The sequence below is a fragment of the Xyrauchen texanus genome, chromosome 39 (assembly GCF_025860055.1).
Source record: "Xyrauchen texanus isolate HMW12.3.18 chromosome 39, RBS_HiC_50CHRs, whole genome shotgun sequence".
Taxonomy (NCBI): Eukaryota; Metazoa; Chordata; class Actinopteri; order Cypriniformes; family Catostomidae; genus Xyrauchen; species Xyrauchen texanus.
This window is the reverse complement of record NC_068314.1, coordinates 11591916-11604939: the sequence shown is the minus strand read 5'-3', so window position 1 is coordinate 11604939 and position 13024 is coordinate 11591916. Positions and strand designations below refer to the sequence as shown.

General features: G+C 37.1%; 1 protein-coding gene across 8 annotated transcripts in view; it reads right to left on the bottom strand.

Moving 5' to 3' along the window:
- The window catches only part of znf740a (zinc finger protein 740a), a 72947-nt gene extending 64277 nt beyond the window's left edge, over nucleotides 1–8670 (bottom strand). For all 8 annotated transcript variants that reach the window (XM_052111003.1, XM_052111006.1, XM_052111008.1 and 5 more), the window contains exons 1-2: nucleotides 8583–8670; nucleotides 7637–7787 (exon numbers count right to left, since the gene is read on the bottom strand). In XM_052111003.1, the coding sequence (XP_051966963.1) occupies nucleotides 7637–7681 (45 nt within the window). In that variant the 5' untranslated portion in view covers nucleotides 7682–7787; nucleotides 8583–8670. The remainder of the gene's footprint in view (nucleotides 1–7636; nucleotides 7788–8582) is intronic.
- Between the last annotated feature and the right edge of the window lie 4354 nt (nucleotides 8671–13024).

The following is a 13024-nucleotide window of genomic DNA, read 5'->3' as shown; positions in this document are numbered from 1 at the left end:
AATAATTCACTACTTTAATGGGTTCTCCTTCCGTACTCAACTCTGGGTCGGGGTGTAAGGTTTGGAGAAGGCAAAAATGCATGCATACTGACTTTGTTTTGGAAAATCTGAATCTGTTCTTTATTGACCAGTTGTTTATTTTATTTATGCATAGATGTAGCTGTCATTCAACTATTTTCACGTTTTTCCCTCTATAGCATATGCACAGGTCGTCAACATATAAACTTCGACAAATTTGGGGGTCAATAACTTTGATTATACTATTGATTTTGATGCTGAATAAAGTCACTGAAAGAATGCTCATTCTCTCAATGGTTTTGCAGAGACAGCTAGTCAGAGCTATTGGACGGTAGTTTACGTCAGAAGGGTCTTTACCTGGTATAGGGATGGGAATAATTATTACTTGCCTCGAAGGTGGTATATTCCCTGTTTTCCAAACATTATTACAAATCTCCAAGAGGAGTAGTAGTATTGTATGTGGTAAGTGCTTCAGAAATTCGTAATGGATTCTGCCTGGTCCAACTGAAGTATTATGGGAACGTTTGATAGCCCTTGAAAGTTCCACTGTAGTGAAGGGTTGATTTTAAGGCACAGTGTTATTTGAGTGGAAAATCAGAAGTTTCTGTTCATGTTGTATACGTATCTTATTGAATTCTGTTAGGCAGTTGTCAAATGGAGACTTCTTTTCAAAAGATTTTGCTAATATATATTGGTTATTTCTTGAATCATAGTTACGAGAGTGCCTTGATGCTTGATGTGTCGGATTCGAGAGTCTTCATATTTGTTTTTCATCTTTCGAATCAGGTTCCAGATTTTTGGTGATGTGTATTTGCTGTTAGGTTAGATACATATTTTCTCCAACTCTGTCTTTTTGCATCATTAATAATCCTTTGTGCTTGTGCTTGGCATATTTTAAATCTTACTAGATTTTCTTCTGTTGGGTGTCTGTTGAACATTCTCTCTGCATTTTTCCAAGCTTTTATGGCTTTTTTTGCAGTTGTCATTGAACCATGGGTTATGCCTGTGACTTGGTTTTGGTGATGTCTTAGGGATAGTATAATTAGCTATATCTATCAGCTTGTCTGTGAAACTTGTAACTGGGACTTAGCTGTCTTGGGTTGCTGAATTAAGTTTATCGTAACATTGGGTCTGGAACAGGTACCAGTTGGCTTTCTTGAGATGCCATCTTGGAATATTATGTTGGTATTTGATCTAATAGATGTAACGATTAGGGGAAAATGATCACTTCCACATAGATCATCGCAGGTGCGCCATGATAAATCAAGCAAGAGATCAGGTTCTACTGTTCAGTGCTTAATGTTTTACTAACCTCGTTTTCACAGTTTTTGCACCTTTCAAAGGCTTCACTGTATATATTACGCACTAATAAAGATAATTATTTTTATTTTTAACTGTATAAGTGAATGTTTTTTTTTTTTTTTACATACGTCATGTGTACATACAGTAGAACTAAACTATGAATCGCAGCATTGATTTAATTGCTAGTTGAAATTAGGGTTAATAAGGTCCATACACAATTATCCCTGTCGCGATTTTTAAACACAGTTATTTGAGACAACCGCGATTATTGTATAATTTCTTAATGTACAAATAAGAAAATTTTAAGCGAATATACTGTAGAAAATACCATGAACAGCACATTTGTGTGTCATTCAGTTTAACTACGCATCACTGATCCACACACCGGAGGTCAACCAGCTCCTCTCCTGAAGAGCGCGCTCTGATGCGTGTTGTCAGCAGAGGCTCGTGCAAAACTCCCACAAAAGTATAAATGAACAAGTATTAACTTTGATACTGAACACAAAGTGCTCCAGTTTCACTTTAAACGATCGGGTAATGGCAAATGTTCCTGGTTCAGACATGCTGTATTAATGACACACAGTGACACATAATCTATTTCTGTGGAGTGATAAAATGATGAAACAAAATCTCAAAAGGTTCTGCTTCATGACAAAAAAGGGCTTGTAGGTTTAATCAGAGAACTAAAATAATGTGTGAAATTGAAAAAATTATGAAAGAAATATTTGACTACTGCATAATAATAAAACTATAATATAAATAGAATAAAATATATTAAAATTATAATTTTATTTCTTGAATTATAAAATATACGAGTTCAAAAAGCAAGTGTAAATGTAAAATTTACCAAAATTAAAGTTGACCAAAAAGAGAGAAATATTTTTATATATATGAAGTTGAATATGTAAAAATTACTTCTTTGTGTGTATGAAGCACACATGCAGAAAAAAGCACACAATTAATCATGAAAGCCTTTAACGAGACAATTAATCGTCACAGCCCTAAAACAGACAATTAATCATCATAATTGAAATTATTTGTTTGACAATTAATTGTCAGCTGAACAGCTGGAGGTAGCATTAAATCAGTCTCTTCTCTTGCTCTCCTGTTGTTTTCTATCTCTTACAACTCCGAGCATATCCTGTCCATGTGATGTTTTCTACAACAAAACCATCTTTCACAAAGTGAAAAAATGTTTATGTTTTGAAGTGAGTAGGTTTAGCTGTTATCGCATTAAGTTCAGGCATCACCGCCAGAAGAGTCACAAGCTCATGTGCCTCAGGCACAAAGCTTATTTAAATAAAGTTCCTGCTGTAGTGTACCTGGTGGAAAAATGATGCTTGGAATTTAATCAGAATAGGTATACTGTAGTTCCACGACTAAATCCACGATTTTAGTTCAGGTACTAGTTCCACAATTGTGTGTAAAAGCACCTTAAGTTCTAGTGATGGTGGCACGAGCACCTGATTGGTAGCACTAACTCACCACCTTTTAACTTGGGATCAGATGTAAATTTACTGATATTAACAACAGTAACATCTGTGAAACGTTAAAGGGTTAGTTCACCCAAAAATGAAAATGATCCCATAATTTACTCACACACAAGCCATCCTAGGTGTATATGACTTTCTTCTTTCAGCCAAACACAACCGGAGTTATATAAAAAAAGATCCTGGCTCTTCCAAGCTTTATAATCGGAATGAATGGTACCTTAGATTTTGAAGGCCAAAAAAGCACATCCATCCATTCATCAAAAAGTAATCCATAGGGCTACAGGGGGTTAATAAAGGCCTTCTGAAGTGAAACGATGCATTTTTGTAAGAAAAAGATCCATATTTATAACTTTATAAACTATAATCACTGGCTTCTGGTAAAGGCCATATGCACATTCACGAGAGAGTCGAGTTTCGGTGTATGACTTAGGCGTAGTGTAAGCGCCAGTGAGAAGTGACCAACGTGGAAGAGCAGAAGATAGAGGAAGCCAGTGAACGTGTGGATGGCCGTTACTGGAAGCCAGTGATTATAAAGTTATAAATATGGATATTTTTCTAACAAAAAAGCTTTGCTTCAGAAGGCTTTTATTAACACCCTGGGGCCGTATGGATTACTTTTTTGATGGATTACTGATAGCTTGGTCAATCATTCATAAAGATCCTCTAAAGTGCTTAAAGGGCACCTATTATGGAATTTTGAAAATTACCTTTCATGTAGTGTGTAACATAGATTTAAGTGAACAAAAACATCCTGCAAAGTTTTATATATGAAAGTTCACCGTAAAAAAAGTTATTGTCTCTCAAAAGTAGGAGTCGACTCTGAGTCAATGTAATGAATCGTTTTTCCAAAGAGTCATTTTCCTTTTCGTTGTGACGTCAAGACGAAAAATTATCAAATTGGCCGCGCCCACTCACTGCGCGCGCAGACACCAGGGAAAACTTGAAAACATCATGTCGACAACAAGACGCTGTGTTCTGAAGTGCATATCAAAAGCGACCTTTTATTCACTGCCCAGGGACGAGCATGTGAAGAATCAGTGACTAGAGTTTATATTTACAACTATACCACACAAGTATAGCCCGAACCTTGTGCTGTGTTCGCGTCATTTTAATGACGATTGCTTTACAAACATGAATGCTTTCAAGTGTGGATTTGCGAGCCGGTTGATACTGAAGGAAGGTTCAGTACCAAGTTTATTTGGATCAGCTTCCTCCTCCGAATCACAACCTGTAAGTATTATTAATAATTGTTGCTTTTATGTGTTTTTAGCATGCTTAATAAGTATTTGTGTGTGTTGTGTACGTTACGCTCAAGCGCAGCTTTTAGGTCTCAATGTCAATTTTTTTGAAATATGTGAAATGTTTGTCGATGTTATTGGAGTTGTCATAAAGAATAGAGCAATAACTTGTAGTAATGCAGTGCTTTATCAATATGTTTATGCGTTGGGCTAACGCAAACAATAACTGATTGGGTGTTTACCACCGAACTTTGGGCTATGATCGCTAACATAAATCAACTCAAATTCCTTCTCTGATTTTGATTTTTTTACTACAAAGCGGTGATGGGCGTTCCGTTTCCGACAATCTCTGCACAGAGTATACCAATCACAACTGACTGGGTCATCTGACCAATCACCGCAGATTAGCGTCACGCAAAGGAGGGGTTTGGAAAAATGAGTCGTTGAACGAATCATTTGGGAGTCGATGAGCAAATCAGGTAAACATAAATGCATATTATAAGACAACAAAAGTGTTTTTTGTCATTGCATGCATGTAAAACTGTTGTTGGGGACCCCCAAAACAATATTAGGAACATTTTAAATGCCATAATAGGTGCCCTTTAATTCTACTTACTATGTGCCTTTATGAAAATGTAACAGTTCTTACATATCCATATTTTAACAGTGGTATTTGTAATTAGACCATAACAGGTAAAACATGCTTGGCTTCTCACTACCATGATTGAATGCAACTATGGTATTTTTGTTGTGAAAAAGATCTAAACACATTAAGAAATTATACATTCAAATTGCATGAAGAAATTGCATAGTTGCAAATTGTACACAAAAAATTATTATATATTACTCCACTAATATATGATAAATTATTTAACACAAGTATATTAATAATATTTATATACTGTATATAAATATATCACATTTCTGCCAAAACATTTCATAGTTAGAGTTACTATAGTAAATTCATTAAAAATTTCTGTAAGGGTGGAAATGTGTGGATTGAAAAGCTTTACAATTTAGGCCTGCATCTGTGCAAGATTTCTTGTTTTCCTTCACAACACTTAAGAATTCCAGGGCTGTTTAATATAATTTTAAACCATTGTAGTCACAGAGACATTTGTGGTTTACAACAGCCACTGAACTCAAATGGGTTGCATGACCTGCATAACATTTTGCACTGGTTCTCACATTGCAAATTATAATGATCTGTGATGTGCGGTTGAGACTGAACCGAGAGTAAACACTCTAAAGCTCTATCCATTCAGCCATACTGATAATAAAAATAAAAATAAATAAAAATCCTGACACCTCATTGGAAGAGAGAATACATAAATTAAAGGAATATTTTGGTATCAATACAAGTTAAGCTGAATTGATAGCACTTGCGCCATAAAACCGATTAACAAAGAAAAAAAAACCAGGTTACAGTGTAAAGTGCCTCACTGTAACCTCGATTTTAGCTTTTTTTTAAAGAAAAGGAGATATGATCCAAAACAATTTTGGCAATCAACATTATGCCACAAATTCTATTGACTGAGCTTAACTTGTATTCAATGGAAATATTGCTTAAAAAAAAATATATATATATATATATATATATATATATATATACACACATATACACACACACACTCACCTAAAGGATTATTAGGAACACCTGTTCAATTTCTCATTAATGCAATTATCTAATCAACCAATCACATGGCAGTTGCTTCAATGCATTTAGGGGTGTGGTCCTGGTCAAGACAATCTCCTGAACTCCAAACTGAATGTCAGAATGGGAAAGAAAGGTGATTTCAGCAATTTTGAGCGCGGCATGGTTGTTGGTGCCAGACGGGCCAGTCTGAGTATTTCACAATCTGCTCAGTTACTGGGATTTTCATGCACAACCATTTCTAGGGTTTACAAAGAATGGTGTGAAAAGGGAAAAACATCCAGTATGCGGCAGTCCTGTAGGCGAAAATGCCTTGTTGATGCTAGAGGTCAGAGGAGAATGTGCCAACTGATTCAAGATGATAGAAGAGCAACTTTGCCTGAAATAACCACTCGTTACAACTGAGGTATGCAGCAAAGCATTTGTGAAGCCACAACACGCACAACCTTGAGGCGGATGGGCTACAACAGCAGAAGACCCCAACGGGTACCACTCATCTCCACTACAAATAGGAAAAAGAGGCTACAATTTGCAAGAGCTCACCAAAATTGGACAGCTGAAGACTGGAAAAATGTTGCCTGGTCTGATGAGTCTCAATTTCTGTTGAGACATTCAGATGGTAGAGTCAGAATTTGGCGTAAACAGAATGAGAACATGGATCCATCATGCCTTGTTACCACTGTGCAGGCTGGTGGTGGTGGTGGTGTAATGGTGTGGGGGATGTTTTCTTGGCACACTTTAGGCCCCTTAGTGCCAATTGGGCATCGTTTAAATGCCACGGCCTACCTGGGCATTGTTTCTGACCATGTCCATCCCTTTATGGCCACCATGTACCCATCCTCTGATGGCTACTTCCAGCAAGATAATGCACCATGTCACAAAGCTCGAATCATTTCAAATTGGTTTCTTGAACATGACAATGAGTTCACTGTACTAAAATGGCCCCCACAGTCACCAGATCTCAACCCAATAGAGCATCTTTGGGATGTGGTGGAACGGGAGCTTCGTGCCCTGGATGTGCATCCCACAAATCTCCAACTGCAAGATGCTATCCTATCAATATGGGCCAACATTTCTAAAGAATGCTTTCAGCAACTTGTTGAATCAATGCCACGGAGAATTAAGGCAGTTCTGAAGGCGAAAGGGGGTCAAACACAGTATTAGTATGGTGTTCCTAATAATCCTTTAGGTGAGTGTGTGTATATATATATATATATATATATATATATATATATATATATATATATAAGGAACGTTTCACCCTGAGATTAAAATTCTGTCATCATTTACTCACCCTAATGTTATTCCAAACCCAAAATGTTAGTCTCACCATTCACATTCATTGCATCTCCCCTACAATGAAAGTGAATAGTGACTGTCATTCTGCCTAAAATATCCTTTTTTTGTTGCATGGTATGGGTGAATTAATGATGACACACATTTTATTTTAGAGGAACTATCCCTTACACTAACACAAATTAATACAAATCAAGTTATTTCATTGGAAGTGAGAATATAAAATTAGGTACTGTACATCTGAATTTCTAAAGGAATAGTTCACCTAAAATGAAAATGATCATAATTTACCTTCAGACATATATCAGTCTGTTCCTCACACAAAACTATTCTATGTCTTCAGAAGGCTTGGAATACAGCACCCAAGCTGTATGGATTATTTTAAAGCATATTTTGGAGCTCAACAACATCAGTCTCCATTCACTTTCAGAAAAAGCAGCATAAATGATCCTGGAACACCACCAATCTTTGGTGTTCTGAGGTAGAACCAAAAGCATACATTTGGAACTACGTGAAGGTAAAAATCAGTGAGCAAATCTTCAAAGAATTTTCATTTATTGGTGAACTTTTCCTTAAGTCACAATAGCTAAAAGGTTATAAGTCGTGCCAAAATAGATCATTTTAATAGAACCAACCCATTTCATATGGTCACGGACGGCGCTCCCGGGTATGTGTGACATGGCTATGGACAGGGTGGGAGAGAAGTGTGCGAATGAGACGTCAGTCCAGACAGTGTGTCACACAAAAACTCTCATTAGCCTCTATCATCTGGAACCGATGTCTTTCCTTTAGTGGAGATGAAGGGAAGATGAGTTAGAGTACAAACATGGTGAGACATTTACAAAATAAATACAGTTCTTAGTCCGATCAGTGTGGGTAACAAAAAACAGATTCAGTCACTTAATGATTTTGGCTAAAGTGAGTTTGCTAGGCATAAAATTCAACTATAAAAGTTATGTCCTACACTATATTTTGATTGGATGAGCGGCATACATGTAAGGTAAGCTGTGATGAGCAGAGTGTTTAGATCATTTTTGCCAGTCTAGCTCAATTATTAAGACACCCAATTCAGGCCATGGGGTTGAATCAGGTGATAGATAAGGTTGTTAAACACTGATTTAGAGGTTTTATTGCCATATGCATAGGACAGTAATTTTGTGTTTAACAGCATTCGTTGAAGACATTCGTGCACAATGATAGAATACTTCGTGTACACATCATGCATCTGAACAGCATCTCAGGGCGCGCTGCGTTCGTCATTAACTCGATCCCCGCAAACACACAATCCACAGCTACCACATCAAATCCACACATTAACTCGTGCCTTATTGATTAAATTACTGCTCGCACGTCATAGCAAGACCCAGATTAGTCATGTGCGATTTATTCCGCGCTGATGTTGATTTTCAATGCGTTCGTGTGGTACGGTGTGTCTCGTGCACAGGCGCTTTTTTTCCAATACTCAAATCTCTATCACCTCGAGATTTTTATAAGCGAGTCAGACATCAGTGATCCGAGCCATAACAAAATAATAAGATATATTTTGATGGAGGTGACATGTCTAGTGCTCATTTATCTTACCTTAGTAGTGCACAATGTCGCTCTTCTATTGGAACTCAGCTCAGTTTACAAACACAGGAAACGACACCGGAAGAGCAGCACATGAACGCGCACGGGGACTGCAACGTCACAGGCTGGCCTTGTCCAAGAGTGCACGCGACAGGAAATAAACGTTCAAGACTGTCCCATGTCTAAAATATACCAAAGTCAGTGCACTTACCCACACTAAATCCGCACTAGCGCGAATACCGCTTCGGAGCGGTCTTTCAGGCTTAGTGTATGCCAGATTTCATCACATTCAGGAGCTCACACCCCGCCGACCCGAGCAACCGTTTATTTCAACGTGAAAGAAACCTTATCAACATAACCCAGCTAAAACACGACGTACCAGTTACGTAATTTTGTCCGTACCTTTTGGTAATTTCCCAGGCCCGTAATTGTACCATATTTCACGTAATAACTCAAGACAGATTGCATTTGTTTGTTTGTTTTTGTTGCTGTAGTTTGCATAACACAAGTGTTGTACATCTGGAAGACGGTTACATTTTACAAAAAGGGTCATATTAAATAAAATGTTAATAGTAATGTATTTCATGCATCCTTTGTTTTGTATCCATTTGCTTTACAGTCTCAGATTATTAATTATTTAGATATTCAATTTTTTGAATCCTCTGCAACAGAATACTATCCACAATTTGGGAGCCTTACATGTCAAATTAATATGGAGGTCCTCTGGATAAAGACACATTAAACTTTATTTAGACAGGATACATAATTTCTGTATCAAACAGGCTTCTGATTCACAAATATAAATAATTATATTTTTTGGTTTCATACCATTTAAATAGCTTTATATTGGTTTGGGCCAATAACCAATTTCATTTACTGACCCAACAACTAATGGGTATTTGCACATCACCCTTCCCATACGATAAAAAAATAATAATAATAATTCAGCCAAAATTTATTTTAAATGTATGCCAAATATATGTTGTAACTGTGAAGCTCAATAAAATATATTTTTGAAATCGAAAATATATTTAATTTCAACCTTCATTTCACAAATATATTTCAAAATGTATTTCAGGGTCAAGAAAATACATTTCCAAGAATCCACAGAATGTGGATGGAGATCAAAGTATCCATTCTTTAAAATGAAAAATAACAGGAATATATTGGCAGTCATATCACCCTGCATCTCTTTCCTGGTTGCCCATTAAAGCTAAGCAGGATTAAGCCTGGCCAGTACCTGGATAGGAGACCTCCTGGGGAAAACCAAGGTTGCTGCTGGAAGTGGTATTAGGGAGGCCAGCAGGGGGAGCTCACCCTACGGTCTGTGTGGGTCCTAATGCCCCAGTATAGTGACGGCGACACTATACTGTAAAAAAGGCACCATCCTTTGGATGAGATGTTAAACTGAGGTCCTGACTCTCTGTGGTCATTAAAAATCCCAGGACACTTCTTGTAAAGAGTAGGGGTGTAACCCTTGGTGTCCTGGCCAAATGCCCCCCCCCATTGGCCCCTATCTACCATGGCATCGTATTAATCTCCATCCCTGAATTGGCTTCATAACTATACTCTCTCCTCTCCACCAATAGCTGGTGTGTGGTGGGTGTTCTGGTGCACTATGGCTGCTGTCACATCATCCAGGTGGATGCTGCACACTGGTGGTGGTGGTTGAGGAGATTCCCCCTATACTATGTTAAGTGCTTTGAGTGCCTAGAAAAGCGCTATATAAAAATGCAAGGAATTATTATTATTATATCTTATGTACAACATCAAAAAATAATTGGCTACAAATAAAAACAGAGCCAAAGGTTTAGCAAGAATTAGATAGCAGATCAAGTTTATTTATTTGCTTGTCACATTACAGAATACCTCACTACTAATGTAGTGTACAGTTGACTTTGACATTAACTGACATACAGTAGGACATTTAATGATAACAAGGCAGTAAGTGTACTGTATGATATGACATTTTGAAAAGGAAACAAGATGCACAAAATTGCTATGTACACTTCAATTTTTTTTACATTAATTCATTAAGGGATACACTTTAATGTTTGCAGGATCCGTACATTAATGCGCGCACGCAGCACAGTCTGCGCATGCGCATTGTCTTGTGATGTTAGAGATATAATTCGATTTTAAAAATGAAATCTAAAATACTTAAAGAATCCTAAAATAAATGTCATGTAAGTGCAAAGGAAAAAAAATAAAAATAAAAATTTCTGTTCATTAAAAAAAAGTAGCTTGATTACCACGTTTAATTTTTTCTTTTTATCTTTTTTGAAATAACCGCTGCCTGAGGCGCGAATACCGACCGTGACCACATACTGGAAGACACAAGCCGATTATGTTTGCGTTAATTAAGTGGGTGGAGGATGACAAATTCTCAATTCTGCCCACTGAACGTATTAGAAAATTTGATGAGGATGAATACTCAGCGGTTATGGAGGAAAATTACGTTTTACTTGGTGGAGTGGCGCCAAGGTGTCAAAGAGCCGAAAGGGAGGTGGGTGGCCGGCCTATGAGGCCTCCATCATCAAGATAGCAGGTGCCTATTTTTATTATCCTATTTCCAATATAATACTCTTATATTATCCTCTATTATTCTGTATACCGCTTGTAGATTTATAACAAGACGTCAGTAAAATATTAATTTTTGTAATTTTTTTAGGACCGTATGTAGTTGTGACGTACTACAATCATTAGCCTTTTTCTTAGCATTATTCTACCTCCTCAGAAACATAAAAAACTTTACAAATAAAACTTAAGTAAATTGAAGAATAGCTACCCAAGTCAGAAACTCGGAAGAGAAAGAGTAAACCTTCAATAAATCTCCTAGAGGCCGCAGAGATGAGAGGAACAAGCAGCTAAGACGTGCATACTAACTTGTACTGGGCCCGGCACCATGCTTGGGACGTCCCTGATTGTTCTTGAACACTGCATCTGAACAAGGAATAGTCTGCTATATAAATGTTTTTCTGATGTACAGTATTAAGTGACTTGTTTCTAATATATGAATTTATTCTACAGATGTCAAAGACTGTTGTTCCCATCTCAAATACGTGTATTAGCTGCTTTTTATGTAATGTGTGTGCCACATGATATTATGTCACATATTAAGCATAACCATTAAAATAATGACTGTTTTCTTGAGATCATTAGATAAACTTATTTTGTAACAACAATTGTCCAGTACTATTGCTAACATATATCCATTTACTGTATTCATTTTAGCCTGTGGAATCAAATGCAGATTGCCTTGATGTAAGTTATGCATGTTTAACTATTTTTTTTTATTTTATGTTTTTACATTCAAATAGACTTGTATAAGTCAGGAACAGTATTCATAGCATCTTAGTGATTTGAACATGACTGTGGTAGATAAAGAATAGTTCACCTAAAATAGATATTCTCATCATTTACTCACCATTGTAGTGCCTCAAGTCTGTATGACTTTTTTATTCAGTATAACAGCAAGATATTTTCTGATGGAGATATGGTGAGTATATGCATATAGATACACAGTCCTAGTGTTTAACACATGCACATAACTTCGGCATGTCTCTGTCCCCTCGCGTCTTCACGAAAGTCGCAGAGGCAGCCCTTGCCCCGCTCCGAGAATCCGGCATTCGCATGCTCAATTGGCTCATTCTGGCCCACTCCTGAGAGTTACTATTCGCTCACAGAGACCAGGTGCTCAGGCACCTCAGCCGTTTGGGGCTTCAGGTCAACTGGGAAAAGAGCAAGCTCGCCCCTGTTCAGAGCATCTCTTTTCTCGGCATGGAGTTAGACTCAGTCTCAATGTCAGCGCCAGGGTTATTTAAAAAAAATAACCCTTCTGTTTTCACTGATAATAGTAATTGTGTAATACCGTATACCGTGAAACCGTGATATTTTCTGAGACGTTATCATACCGTGAAAATCTCATACCGTTGCAACCTTAGGTGCCGAGAAGGAGTGCCCTTGACAAGGACACCATGGCAGCCATATATGGTAAGTCAAAAATTAAGGTGTGTCCGAAATTGCATATTATTTGAGTAGGTACTACATTTGTATTTTAATTTACTTCACAACCATGTTCTATATGAATGAATTTCAGACTTACCTACTATTTTTCAAATACAATGAATTCGGACTTACTACCATGTTGAGATCTCTCAAATTTCATTGAAATATCTTAATTTGTGTTTCGAAGATAAACAAAAGTTTTACGGGGTTGGAACAACACGAGGACGAGAAATTAATGACAGAATTTTCATTTTTGGGTGAACTATCCCTTTAAAATATAGAAGAAGTTTACCAATGTGTCCAGAGGAGCTTTGGGGATTGCAGTGAATTCTAAGCTGGGGGAACTGAGATGGCTTGAAAAAAAAAAGCTTTGAAATTTAAAGTATGTTCCTTGGTTGATTTTTATTCAAATTTGTTGCATACATGTTCACATTTTAGACATCAAA